General features: G+C 42.4%; 1 protein-coding gene across 1 annotated transcript in view; it reads right to left on the reverse strand.

Annotated features, from left to right (window-relative positions):
- Positions 1-14,921, reverse strand: part of DPP6 (dipeptidyl peptidase like 6) — a 614,028-nt gene that overhangs the window by 246,701 nt on the left and 352,406 nt on the right. The window contains exon 4 of the mRNA XM_077809495.1: positions 3,689-3,783. Coding sequence (XP_077665621.1) covers positions 3,689-3,783 — 95 coding nt within the window. The remainder of the gene's footprint in view (positions 1-3,688; positions 3,784-14,921) is intronic.

Consider the following 14,921-nt stretch of genomic DNA (forward strand, 5'->3'; position numbering starts at 1 on the left):
AAAACCTCCAGCACAGGGCACGAGAAGCAGTAAAGAGTAAGCGAATACAGCTCTGCAGTGTTTAGAGACAGGGGCCCAATGTAATAGAGAGGAAGATCTTCTAGAGCCAAACAAAGGAGGCCACATTCAGAATATTGTGTGAGGTCCTGCATACCTTACCATCAAAAGTTATTGCAAGTCACAGTGTTATTGTAACATCTGAATAAGGTAGAGCGGGGTTCTCATACCAGGTCCATGGACTGCCATCAATTGGGCTGGAGAACCCACGTTGGTGATCTGCAGAATTAAATAATTTTGGGGGGGAAATCAAAGTAGTAGGGGATTGGGGGTTGGAAGGAGAGCTAGTCTGGAGACTATCTTTCTTTTATGGTATGGCCAAAAACTAAGAACCTATGGAATAAAAAGCAGACAGTGAAAGGCTATTTGAAGCCATAGAAAATAAAACTCATATGAATTCAGCTAAGAAGAGTCAGCTATTAAAGGAATCTAGTCTATTCCTCTACACAGAGCACAGATGATGCTCTCCGTGGGAATAATAGCATAGAGCAGTTATAGGAACAATTATTATATGCAGTTGGCAGAAAGTATTCAACAGAGACAGCCTGCTGGTCTAGATCCAACACGTGGTGCTGTCATGCAGAGAATGGATGAAAACAAGCCTCGGTCTGTTCATGGGCTGATGGTGCTCTTAGGCCATATTAGAGGGAGCATATACTGTGTGACCGTGCTCCGCACTGACCCGAAAGGCACAACCGATAGGTTCTGGAGAAAATTCCATTCAGCAGTCATTGTCAGGGAACAGAGGCACCTCAGCATGTGGCCTTTGAGGCTGGTGGGAAATGAACAGGGAAAAAAAAACATGGGGGTTTCCTAGGAGGAAAGCATGAAATATTTGTCGTATTGTAGAGTTGCACTACTAAACAAAGAAAGAGCTGGATGACTATTGGCTCTGTTGCAAGCTGAAACATGAAAACCACGACCAAACCCTTATTCCACAGGTCTAAAATACACATCAGGACACTAGTGGTATGTCCTTGAAGGCAGATGCGGTTTATTTATTCTCCCCTTCTTAGCTCCCTGATATGAATTTCTGTGGTTCAACTGAATTTCTGTGGTTCACTTTGTAAAGGTGCCAGGGAATCAGTCATTGACGTAATTAGCTATGCAGTGTCTGCTTGTGGACAAAGTTATGGTAAAACAGTACAGCCTCAGAGACGTAGCAAGGTGTGAAGGTAAAATGAAAACATGTGGCCTTTAAAGCTGGATATAGCACAATGATAAAAAGCTTGAAGACAGCACCTCAGTATTGCTTTTAGGCAGATCTTTTAGGCATATTTAACACATTGACACTGTGCTAGAACTATGTATGAGGAAATTTGAGATTACTGCAGTGTGAAGTCAATATGGAATGTGGTTTTAGTATTTTCTTGAAGCCAAACAGGTTTCTGAACAAGGCTTTCTTGGGGGCAGGGGGGTTGGGTGGCAAAATTCAGTCCACAATTTCCAGTGCTTTTTTTAATAGCTGTTAGGCAATTATGTTAAATGTACCTTAGCTTTGTTCTGCTTTTGTGACCAGACATATTTCTGGGATCTTGAAAGGAGAAGAACCTTTGACTGCACCGAAACTTAGAGGAACAAAAGTCTGATGCCAAAGGGCAGTGAATTCTTTGATGGTGTTTTGCATCATTCCAGCCCTGCAAAGCAGGCAGAAAAGCAGCTCTACCAGCCATGTGGGGATTCCCCTGCATATGGGAATGCGATTGTTGGCTGGCAAAATGGCCTCTTGAAGGATGTTTCCAGTCAGTGCAACTTAGAGCAAAATGGCTTAGCATGGGGAGGATGGTGCATATGGATAAGAGAAAGCCCAATCCCTCCTATATGGGGGGGAAAGTTAGGTAATAAACACTGTAGCTTTGAGGCAGCAGGCTTTCTGCTACATAGTCTTTTCTGAAGGGATTCGGGTGCAGCAAAAGGGAGAAATTCTACATATCTGGATGTATTAGCAGAGGACTGGGGCATCTGCACAGAGAATCAGACTCTCAGCAATATCCCCCAAGCCACCTTGCTTTCCGCCTTCCAAGGCAACTCCATGTAGCAGTGGTTCTTAACCTGGGGTGCATGCACTCTCTGGGGGTGCGAGGTGCCCTTTCTGGGGGTGCGAGGTGCCCTTTCTGGGGGTGCGAGACATGCCAGATATTTTTAGAAGGTAAATCATCGAAAACACAAATTAAGCACAGGCACATAAATACAACTACTTTGTTTAATCAAACCTATGTATTTATTAACATGATCTATTTTTAACGATTACTGTAATATACAAACAAAAATATATCTAGGTTTAAAGAACTGACCTACTTCAACAATTTTTGATAAGGGGTGCGAGAATATATTTTGAGAACCAAAGGGGTGCAGGCTGCAGTAAAGTTTAAAAACCATTAGAGCATTGCTGCTGTGTCTCCTCATCCTTGCCTGGCCTCAAAAACGCAGCAGGAGGGGATGAATGACTAGAAGAGTTAATCCTATCAGGGTTATATCTCCAGAAGGGCTTTCACAACATCAGAGAAGAAGGCAAGATGCCACTGATATTCAGTTCTGCTCCCTCCAATACAGTTTTGGGGTTTGAGGTCTTCTGCACCTTTCACACCAGTTTAGATAGGTATTTATATCGTGTTCCTGACTGAGGTGTTTAAATGCCTCTGGTGTCCCCTTGACGGTTACAATTGTGTGGGAATGATCTGAACCAGAGTGCACGGTAGAGATGAGATAGGCAGAACAGGTCATCCAAAGTGACAGGGATCTCTTGTCTATAGTGGAGTGGTGAATGATATTAATTTGCAGTATTAGCTTCTCATCCAGAATGTCTTCAGCTCAAATGCATGAGCATTAATTTTAGAACGACAATGAGGTTCATCTTTCATTACCGCTGTAAATACAAGTGTACTTTTTATATCAGGCAATTGTCTTTTACTAACTTGATCTATTCATTTTTACAGCAAGTGTTGATAATATTCTGGTATTTAACATGTTAGCTTCGTCATCATGCTGGGTTAATTTGGAATATGATTTAATGTTACAAAACTTTTCCATTATCTTCTACATAGATACAATTCTGTCTTACACATCAGTTGGTTCTCTCAACTTACTACAGGAACCCCTTACTAACACCTTATTCCCATAACCCATTTGATTTTTCCCTGTAACCTGACATGCAGTAACCCCATTACATTGCTCCAGATGTTTTAAACAACATTTCTTTTAATAATTTCATTCCAGTTCAAACTTTGTGCAAATGAAATCAGCATCTCCCAAGTGTTTGAAGAAATATTTGTGTGTGGAGGGAGGGGGGAAGAATCAGTCCTAGCAGTGTAAAGCAAATTATAAATATATAATTGCAAAGTTCTTTAAAGTAACTGTGTAAAAGCCTAAGGTATTTCTCTTTCAGCGACATATGATATGCAAGGCTTGCTTCAAATACCTGTAGTAGAGAGTTTTCTGCAAACAGAAGGAAACTGAGCTTCTGGCTTAATAAAGAAAGCACAGATTCTATTTCACATTATCTGTAGTTGCTTAGTCCATAGTATTCTGTTTGGCAATACATGAAGTTGAAAATTAAACATCATTTTCTACTTTATTGACCTGAATGCAAGAAAACTGTGAAATTATTCTGCTTATTAAAGAAGATACTTACGATTTTTTTGTTTTCTATTAATACCATTGAATTGTTTGTTTCAACATTCCGCAGGATCACAGTGCCATTCTGGTTTCTATAAATGAATTCTTTATCTGCAGGAAAAAGAAAAAAGAACATTAAGGAAATTGGACAGATTTTAGCCAGCGAAGTTGTTTATTTATGTAGAACTAACTATGGATTTGTCCCAAAAAGAACTGCTGGTTTCTATTCTATTTAGTGTTCTTATACCACACTTATTCTAATCTATTCTGTATAGGGTCTAAAAACCTGCTCATGACTGTTGTCTCTGAGTTCCTTCCAGAAGTGCATTAAGTAACATGACTAACATCTGTGATGTTTCTGTTCTCTCATCCTCTGTCCAGGGGGAGAAATGTGTGCAGGGAAGTGTTTTCGTTCCGATTTTTTAATTATATACACATACACATGCGCAGAGCAGGAGGGAGAGTGCTACACGTTTATTTTACAGAAAGCCAGGTCAAAGCAATGACAGGAAGGTCGTGAGGTTTGTGAGGGTCCTTTAGATGAGGGTTGGGCTTGATCAGTACTTTGATGGGAGAACACCGGAGAAAAATCATGGTACTGCACAAAAGGGTGTTTGAAGGTAGATCTCTTCTCTAGAGTCAGTAATGTCCTTGCATTCCAGTGGAGCATGCTGCTGGAGACTGCACCTTTCAAATAAAACCTAAAACTGAGGTCCTGACCACTTTATCATTAAAAGATCCCATGACACTTTTCAGACCTAGCTGAATTAAGAACTTGGGCTATTATTCTAGCTGCCTAAATTCCCCCTTCCAGTTTAAATTAGGGAAGCAATTCTTCACTTCCTGTCTTAAAATGCCACAAACCTGCCTCAACAGGTGGGGAAATTGATCGATCCAGCAATGACTGGGACAGTCCCAGTTGAAGGGGGAGGAGAATACACGCTGAGGGGATGCAGGGGGTGCCCCTCCCCTTCAGAGTTTCTAGCCACTCATTTGAGGAGTCCAGTGGCACCTTAAAGACTAACAGATTCATTTGGGCATAAGCTTTTGTGGGTAAAAAACCCCACTGCATCTGAAGAAGTGGGGTTTTTTACCCATGAAAGCTTATGCCCAAATAAGTCTGTTGGTCTTTAAGGTGCCACCGGACTCCTCATTGTTTTTGTGGATACAGACTAACACCGCTTCCCCTCTGATACTAGCCCCCCATTGACTAGCTTGGGGAGGAAGGGAGCTGATTGTTCCCTCAACTTCTCCTTTCACTAATTTAAACCCTAGCCTGGGCCAAGTGAAGCCTTTTTTTGTTTTGGATGCAACCGCATTTAAGAGATTTCAGCCCAATGTGATCAGGTAGTCTCATGAGAATTTTACCAGCTTGGGGCAAAGTCTTATGAGAACAGCTCACAAGATTCCAAGACTGTCAAATCCAAACCTGAATCTAAACTCTAGCCTTATTCTGGCCTCAAATTCTAGACTAAATCTAATCCGAATTCAAAAGCCATCTGCTCTATGCACCTCTATTCTGGATAGAAAGTATTGTTTAAGTGTACAACATTATTAGTATAAGTAACGTTGCTTAGCATATTTCTATATCTGCTTGTAAACCATCTTCTCCATTTGAATAAAATACCATTAAAATTTAATTGGCATAATGTATAAAATAAGTATACCAAGAGATACCAAGGTGTCAATACCAATTTCTCTTCGTATTGACACCTCCTCATCAATTATTGGGAGTGGACCACATCCACCCTGATTGAATTGGCCTTGTCAACACTGGTTCTCCACTTGTAAAGTACTCCCTTCTCTTCATGTGCCAGTATATTTATGCTTGTATCTGTAATTTTCACTCCATGCATCTGAAGAAGTGGGTTTTTACCCACGAAAGCTTACGCCCAAATAAATCTGCTAGTCTTTAAGGTGCCACCGGACTCGTCGTTGTGTTATGTAGCAACATGCGAGATCTTTCAATTATATATTCTATTCAGTATACAACAGGCCAACTTTAAGTGTGGTCAGATACACCATTCAAAGTATTAAGATATTTTCTAATTAAGTAAATTGATTATTAAACCCTGACCCCCAACTGGAAGCTTGACTCAGAGACCTTAAGGTCAGAAGGGACCATCATGATCATCTAGTCTGACCTCCTGCACATTGCAGGTCACCCACTCCTGTAATAGATCCGTAACCTCCATCTGAGTTATTGAAGTCCTCAAATCATGGTTTAAAGACTTCAAGTTACAGGGAATTCACCATTTACACTAGTTTAAATCTGCAAGTGATCCGTGTCCCATGCTACAGAGGAAGGGTCACTTCCTGCAGGGTCTCTGCCAATCTGATCAGGAGAAAATTCCTTCCCAACCCCAAATATGGCGATCAGTTAGATCCTGAGCATGTGGGCAAGACCCACCAGTCAGACACCTGGGAAAGAATTCTCTGTAGTAATTCAGAGTCCTCCCCATCTAGTGTCCCATCACTGGCCACTGTAGGTATTTGCTGCTAGCAGTCGCAGATTGGCTACATGCCATTGTAGGCAGTCTCATCATACCATCCCTTCCATAAACTTATCAAGCTCAGTCTTGAAGCCAGTTAGGTATTTTGCCCACATTGCTCCCCTGGGAAGGCTGTTCCAGAACTTCAATCCTCTTGAACACATAGGTGAAGTATATTATTAATCAAATGGGTCTGTAGGTTTATTACTAATTAGTACTTATTTCTCAGACCATAACACAAACTGACAAGAATTATATTGCTCTCCCTAATGAAATCTCTACTAAACTTTTATTACTCCTTATTTCCCTGGTTACACTTACCCTAACGAAAACAAAATGCTTTAATGAACTGTAAATCTTCAAGGTTACTATGTAAATGCTATTCCATAGCTGGAAGTAGTAAACTTTCCTAAAAATTTAACAAGCTTAAAATCTTGTGTTAATCTCTTCTGTGTGTTTCTAGCACTACTAAAACACATTTTAAAAAGAGAAAACCAGCATTCATTTGTCAAGGCTCTATATCTTGCTATTATATTCAGAACAGGCCATCGATAAAGGGTCCAATTTAATGAACAGAAAATTGGTTTGCTTAAAGGAAGAACAAATTGATCCACACTGTGTTCCAGGCAAAACACAATAAGTTTTAGCTAGTCTTCTAGTCAGGTTATCTTAGTCATCAAACAAATCAATGAATAATATTAGGCTTTTGTTTTGAAATGTGTGATTTGTTCCGGTAAAAGACTATTCTTTTTAATGGGACGTACCTCAATCAAAGACAAAAGCAACACAGCAATCTTTGTCTCTAATGAATTCTGTTCAGCGAACTGATGAGAATTTGCAGTCTGATTAATAGCTGTCACTACAGTTGATAAAGGTCATCACTGAATCTCATTGTTTACATCTGCCTTTCGGTGTGGCTGCTATTCAGTGTAAATGTTGCTGAAAAATTGTAATTTTTAGGCATAATGCTGTTTATTCCACAATATAATGGATTTCTTGAACAGCAGAGTTAGAACATAAGAATGGCCCCAGTGGGTCAGACCAATGGTCCATCTAGTCCAGTACCCTGTCTTCTGACAGTGGCCAGTGGGAGTGAACAGAACAGGGCAATTTCGAGTGATCTATCCCATCAGCCAGTCTCAACTTCCAGCAGTCAGAAGTTTAGGTCACTTAGATTACTCCTCCCCCTCATCCAACTTCCAGGAAATTGACCATTTGAAAGAATTTCTAAAAAAAATTCACATTTCTCCATTATTGATGATGACAAAAGTGTTCAGAAATAACCTTATGGGTTGACCTTGTATAATACAAGTGTGGAGCACTGAGAGTATTGGCACAAGGTAAAGGCACAACGACATGAAGACCAGACAATGCCACAGAACCCAATTCTGCATTAGTGAGTGTGCTGGGAAGCAGGAATTAGTCTTAGCAGCAGGCTGAGTATCCTTCTGAAGTCCCTGCCTCCTCAAACATGGCCATCCTCTGCCCACGCCCTGACTCTTTTATTCATTCACTTGAATGTAAGAGAAAGGGCGCACACAGGACTTGAGATATTCTGCTACCCAGTGCATAAGGATTGTGCATAATCTTACATGAAGCTTCTACTTGTTGGACACAACAGGGGCCAGATCCTGCTCCAGTAAAATCAACAGTCAAACTCCCATTGATTTCAATGGAGCAGGATTGGGTAAGGACTTGGAGTAAAATTTTCAAAAGGGCCTTAAAACCAGATTATCAAAGGTATTTAGAGGCCTACAGGTACAGATACAGAAAGGCACCTACTAGGATTTCCAAAAGCACCTATCCTGTTGAATTCAATTTATTTCAAGGGGATTTAGGTGCCTAACCTGCTTAGATACTTAATTGTCACTGAAATCAACTCACAGTCTCAAACAATTGAATTCAAACCCACTGAAAGTCAAGGAGACTTTGGATCCTAAGTGCCTATGTCTCTTTCAAAAATTGGACTTAGGTGAAAATTTTGCTGTTGAGGGCTCAATGTCTACAATGCAGAACTTGCCTTTATTGAAATACAACAGGCCACAACTAAGTTGGCTTCATTCCTTAAAAGGGAAGCTTCACGATTACCCACCTCCTCTTCTGAAGGCTTTTTATCTGCATGGGTATGGTTTTTTTTAAAGTTACTGATGCTGTAAATTATTAAACCTTCCCACACATTGTCCTAAATCTAAGAATTCAGTATAGACCTGCTTCACTGCACATAAGATGAACAAGTGAACCTCTAACGTACCATCATGACCTCTCCTAGATTGAATAAACACATAGGACAGATCCTGCTAATCTTACACCTGCATGTAGTCCCACTGAATCCACGGAACTCCTTGTATGAGTAAAAAGAGCCAGGCCGTGCCTACAATGCGAAGGTTTTGCTGGTATACTAATACCAGTGTAGTTAAACTCGCAAGACCAATTCGTGTGGCTGAAGTTATATCGGTATACAAATGCTCATACTAGTATCGCTTAAATTGGTTCCTCTCACCAGTTGAAGCTACACTAAGTATGAGCACAGTTATACCAGTAAAACTGCATCTACACTGGGGCTTTTACTGGTGTAGCTTTCTTGGTTAAAAATTTTTTTTTAAAAATCAGACCCCTAACTGACATGTGTTACCTACCAGCTCTGTGTTCTTCGGGAACCAGGGCGCAGTATCCAGCCTGTCTGACTCACGAAAGACCTCTCCCCCCACCCCGACAAGCCTCTGCTTGAACCAACGCCGGTCAGAAGAAAGACTTAGAAAAAGCAGTGAAAAGGGAGTGGGAGACCCACCTAAACCCCTCCAGACAAGGGTGACAGGATTAAGGAAACTCCCCTAGCCTCAATTGCATCGAAGATGGGACAGGGAGGCATCCCCATGAGCAGACAGAATAGAGAACAGCAATTCCAAGGCAAGAACCACACGGAACTCTGGGACCAGAAAAGCAGGGAAGCACTGCATGATGGGGAATCTCTGCTCCAGATGTTAATGAACCCATGCCTGCACACACCCAGCTCAGTAGTTATCAGACCAATTCTAGTAATAAATCCTTTATTGGTATCCAAAATACTGAAGTTGCCTAACTGCATTGTGAGCTCCCTCGAAGGAACGCTATCCATAGCCAGGAATGATCCGTTCCTATTGTCTAGCCTGAACAAAACAACTTTGGTATACTCCCTTGAGCCATCAGTTTACCCACAAACAAACCTAGTGTTCTCCCTTGAACCATTGTTCTTCCCCTACAAAAACCCCTACCCATGCTCAAGTAAGTGCTCTTATGCTTGGATCCAAAATCTGCATCAGTTTCATTGGGACTTCATCTTCTCCTGACTGATCGTCCTGGGGGCTCTGCCTGTCTCCAGCATTCCAGACCCTCAGCTACCACCACCACCTGGGACCCCCGATCGATTCAAGCTTCACGGAGTGGTGAGAACCCAGCTCTCTCTCTAAGTACAGCCTTCTGACCCTGACTTGTGCGATCAGTTATAGTTTTCTAAACCTGACTTTTATAATCAAATTTAAGTTAGACTTAATATTATAACTGTTTTGTTTGTTTGACTCCCCTTGTATGGTTATTACCTAGCAAGAAATAACTTTCATGGTTAAGCTGGTTGCTTCTCTCTCTCTCTCTCTCTGCAGCAACACTCCTCATACCTAAGCTAAAGATCCCTGCAGCGCCCAAAAACCCTGTGGGGTTTGCTCATCCGGTGGGTTACTACCAGAACAATTGTAACGTGAAAGCGGGGATAAGGACGTGCTGAGTCCAGGGGCATATAAGGGTGGCAGCTTGAAAGTGCTGCTTGACCCAGCCGGCTCAGGCATGCTCTATTCTGGTGCGGTGCCCATGGCATGTGAGGGTGACAGCTTGGAGGTAGGTGCTGCTCGATCCAGCCTGCTGAGTCCAAGGGCCTATGACGGTGACAGCTTGGAAGTGCTGCTAGACCCAGCTTACTGAGTCCAGGGACATATAAGGGGTCACCTTGGGAGTGCTGATTAACTCGTCCTCTCAGACGTGCTCTGTTAATGTGTGTGTGTCCATCTGATTCTGGGGCTGGAAGAACCCAGCCCTGGGGAACCTAGCTCCTGCAGGACAGCTCCATTGGGAGGGAACTTGCAGCAGGGAGAAGTAGAGCTCCATATGAGAACACAAGGGACACAGGCAGTACATTGATAGAAATACAGAACCCCCTCTCCCCACGAAGAGTAACCCTAATAAATGAGCAAACCGCAAAGTAATGGGCAAATCTGTTAACACATGGCTACATTGGTAAAACTTTTAAGTGTAGACCAGGCCCAGGATTTCGCCCTTGATTAAAAAAAACAACCCAGAGTGAGCTGTATACAAATGGAGAGCAACGTATATATTCTTGAACAACCACCAGCAACAACAACAACAACAAAGGCTTCAGTTAATATCATTTTAGGGACTGTGTGCACCTAAGTCCATGTTTTATAGAAATACCAATTGACTAGATGGACTTATATCAGTTTAATGATTTGTTCTTCCGAGCCACCCTTCAAATCATCTGCCAAAAGATCCTGTCAGCGAAGAGAGTGTCCACTGAGAATCATTTAACACATTTTAACTCGTTACACAGTTTATTATGGATTTCTGCCAGCTTACAAGGCCCAATATTCTGTGCCTTTTTTAGCCACAAGCCAGAAAAATTCCACAGAAGAACACAATGAGAGATGCAGAGAAACTAATGAAAGAAATCATTATGCCAACACAATTTAATGTATGTTTTACAAGGCAATAGTTAAAAGGACATTTGTGCTTCTAAATGCCCTTTGGACATATCCAAGCACAACCCAGGGGTCACAAGCAACCTAAAAGATGACACTCTCTGATTACATTTACTTTTTATGGCAACCATACTAAATGGGTATCCATATGTCTTTCAGAGTAACAGCCGTGTTAGTCTGTATTCGCAAAAAGAAAAGGAGTACTTGTGGCACCTTAGAGACTAACCAATTTATTTGAGCATGAGCTTTCATGAGCTACAGCTCACTTCATCGGATGCATACCATGGAAACTGCAGCAGACTTTATATATACACAGAGAATATGAAACAATACCTCCTCCCACCCCACTGTCCTGCTGGTAATAGCTTATCTAAAGTGATCATCAAGTTGGGCCATTTCCAGCACAAATCCAGGTTTTCTCACCCTCCACCCCCCCCGCCCCGCCACAAATTCACTCTCCTGCTGGTAATAGCCCATCCAAAGTGACAACTCTCTACACAATGTGCATGATAATCAAGTTGGGCCATTTCCTGCACAAATCCAGGTTCTCTCACCCCCTCACCCCCCTCCAAAAAACACACACACAAACTCACTATCCTGCTGGTAATAGCTTATCCAAAGTGACCACTCTCCCTACAATGTGCATGATAATCAAGGTGGGCCATTTCCAGCACAAATCCAGGCTTTCTCACCCCCCCCCCCACCCCCATACACACACAAACTCACTCTCCTGCTGGTAATAGCTCATCCAAAGTGACCACTCTCCCTACAATGTGCATGGTAATCAAGGTGGGCCATGTCCAGCACAAATCCAGGCTTTCTCACCCCCCCCTTTTTCCCCCCCCCCCCAGGGACACACACACACACACACACAAACTCACTCTCCTGCTGCAATAGCTCATCCAAACTGACCACTCTCCAAGTTTAAATCCAAGTTAAACCAGAACGTCTGGGGGGAGGGGGTAGGAAAAAACAAGGGGAAATAGGCTACCTTGCATAATGACTTAGCCACTCCCAGTCTCTGTTTAAGCCTAAATTAATAGTATCCAATTTGCAAATGAATTCCAATTCAGCAGTTTCTCGCTGGAGTCTGGATTTGAAGTTTTTTTGTTTTAAGATAGCGACCTTCATGTCTGTGATTGTGTGACCAGAGAGATTGAAGTATTCTCCGACTGGTTTATGAATGTTATAATTCTTGACATCTGATTTGTGTCCATTTATTCTTTTACGTAGAGACTGTCCAGTTTGACCAATGTAAATGGCAGAGGGGCATTGCTGGCACATGATGGCATATATCACATTGGTGGATGTGCAGGTGAACGAGCCTCTGATAGTGTGGCTGATGTTATTAGGCCCTGTGATGGTGTCCCCTGAATAGATATGTGGGCACAGTTGGCAACGGGCTTTGTTGCAAGGATAAGTTCCTGGGTTAGTGGTTCTGTTGTGTGGTATGTGGTTGTTGGTGAGTATTTGCTTCAGGTTGCGGGGCTGTCTGTAGGCAAGGACTGGCCTGTCTCCCAAGATTTGTGAGAGTGTTGGGTCAACCTTTAGGATAGGTTGTAGATCCTTAATAATGCGTTGGAGGGGTTTTAGTTGGGGGCTGAAGGTGACGGCTAGTGGCGTTCTGTTATTTTCTTTGTTAGGCCTGTCCTGTGGTAGGTAACTTCTGGGAACTCTTCTGGCTCTATCAATCTGTTTCTTTACTTCCGCAGGTGGATATTGTAGTTGTAAGAAAGCTTGACAGAGATCTTGTAGGTGTTTGTCTCTGTCTGAGGGGTTGGAGCAAATGCGGTTGTATCGCAGAGCTTGGCTGTATACGATGGATCGTGTGGTGTGGTCAGGGTGAAAGCTGGAGGCATGTAGGTAGGAATAGCGGTCAGTAGGTTTCCGGTATAGGGTGGTGTTTATGTGACCATTGTTTATTAGCACTGTAGTGTCCAGGAAGTGGATCTCTTGTGTGGACTGGACCAGGCTGAGGTTGATGGTGGGATGGAAGTTGTTGAAATCCTGGTGGAATTCCTCAAGGGCTTCTTTTCCATGGGTCCAGATGATGAAGATGTCATCAATATAGCGCAAGTAGAGTAGGGGCTTTAGGGGACGAGAGCTGAGGAAGCGTTGTTCTAAGTCAGCCATAAAAATGTTGGCATACTGTGGGGCCATGCAGGTACCCATAGCAGTGCCGCTGATTGAAGGTATACATTGTCCCCAAATGTAAAATAGTTATGGGTAAGGACAAAGTCACAAAGTTCAGCCACCAGGTTAGCCGTGACATTATCGGGGATAGTGTTCTTGACGGCTTGTAGTCCAAAAAAAAGGGGGGGGGGTGAGAAAGCCTGGATTTGTGCTGGACATGGCCCACCTTGATTACCATGCACATTGTAGGGAGAGTGGTCACTTTGGATGAGCTATTACCAGCAGGAGAGTGAGTTTGTGTGTGTATGGGGGTGGGGGGGTGAGAAAACCTGAATTTGTGCTGGAAATGGCCCACCTTGATTATCATGCACATTGTAGGGAGAGTGGTCACTTTGGATGAGCTATTACCAGCAGGATAGTGAGTTTGTGTGTGTGTTTTTTGGAGGGGGGTGAGGGGGTGAGAGAACCTGGATTTGTGCAGGAAATGGCCCAACTTGATTATCATGCACATTGTGTAGAGAGTTGTCACTTTGGATGGGCTATTACCAGCAGGAGAGTGAATTTGTGTGTGGGGAGGGTGGAGGGTGAGAAAACCTGGATTTGTGCTGGAAATGGCCCAACTTGATGGTCACTTTAGATAAGCTATTACCAGCAGGACAGTGGGGTGGGAGGAGGTATTGTTTCATATTCTCTGTGTGTATATAAAGTCTGCTGCAGTTTCCACGATATGCATCCGATGAAGTGAGCTGTAGCTCACGAAAGCTCATGCTCAAATAAATTGGTTAGTCTCTAAGGTGCCACAAGTACTCCTTTTCTTTTTCCATATTTCTTTGAAATTAAGTGAATTTTAACTTCAAACCTGAAAGAGTTGTGGGTAACCAATACATGACATCATTTGTCAGCAACAGTTTCCTTTCTTGTGTGTGTGTGTGTGCGTGTGTGTCCGTTAGATTGGTTACCCAGGACTCTGTCAACTCTGTACTCTCTTGCAGCACATCCTGCTTCCTCTCCATTAGTATGAACCAAGAAGAAACGCAGAGCTCCCACTTAAAGGGGTGGTACACTGCACTGTGGCTCAAAATTTCGTTAGTGATTTTGGGTGCCTCCATTTTCAGATGTCCAACTCAACACATCCTAAATGGGTCTTATTTACAGAAAATGCTAAGCACTGGGTGTCTGAGAATCAGGTGCCTTCCTGACATCTCAAGTTGGGCAGCCAAATAACTGACCTCTATTGAAATATTGTGCCGGTGATCCTTCCAGATACCCCATGGTAAAAATAAGGTTGACCACAGCCGGACATGAGAAGTTCTAAGGAATTACAGTCTGGACTAGGGGACAAATATTTACATCAGTGTCAAAGAACACGAAGAAATAATGGCTTTAAAACCATTCTATCAATATTAAACTGATACAGTAATAACATCCAATATTATAGCTCAGAGATAGGAACACAAGATGCATGAGAGACTGATAAACTTTTGAGAAGAATTTTCCTGTTACATTATTTGTCTCTAGAGAGCATAACTATTTGTTCAATGATATAGAGCAATAAGAATTTCATCCAGATAAATACAAAATAATGTAGCCTTTTGTTACCTTTTCAGACTTCAGCAAACACAACAAATGACTGAAAGGCATAAAAATAGAAATTCTAAAATTGTCATGCAGCTACTTTTCAGACATCACAGTAAAAACCAGAAAGTCACATTAGAACCGTTAGGACAGGTTCGGTCTGTGATAGAGAATGCCCTAATTAGTGGTCTAATCAAGAATCACACAAAGAAAAAATGACATCTCAAGACAATGACAATTAGACAATGTCAACAGAGTAGGCTGTAGACCGCCCTACAAGAGCAGTTTGACTCAGCTTTCTCAGGGC

This window comes from Eretmochelys imbricata, chromosome 2, assembly GCF_965152235.1.
Source record: "Eretmochelys imbricata isolate rEreImb1 chromosome 2, rEreImb1.hap1, whole genome shotgun sequence".
Lineage (NCBI taxonomy): Eukaryota > Metazoa > Chordata > Testudines > Cheloniidae > Eretmochelys > Eretmochelys imbricata.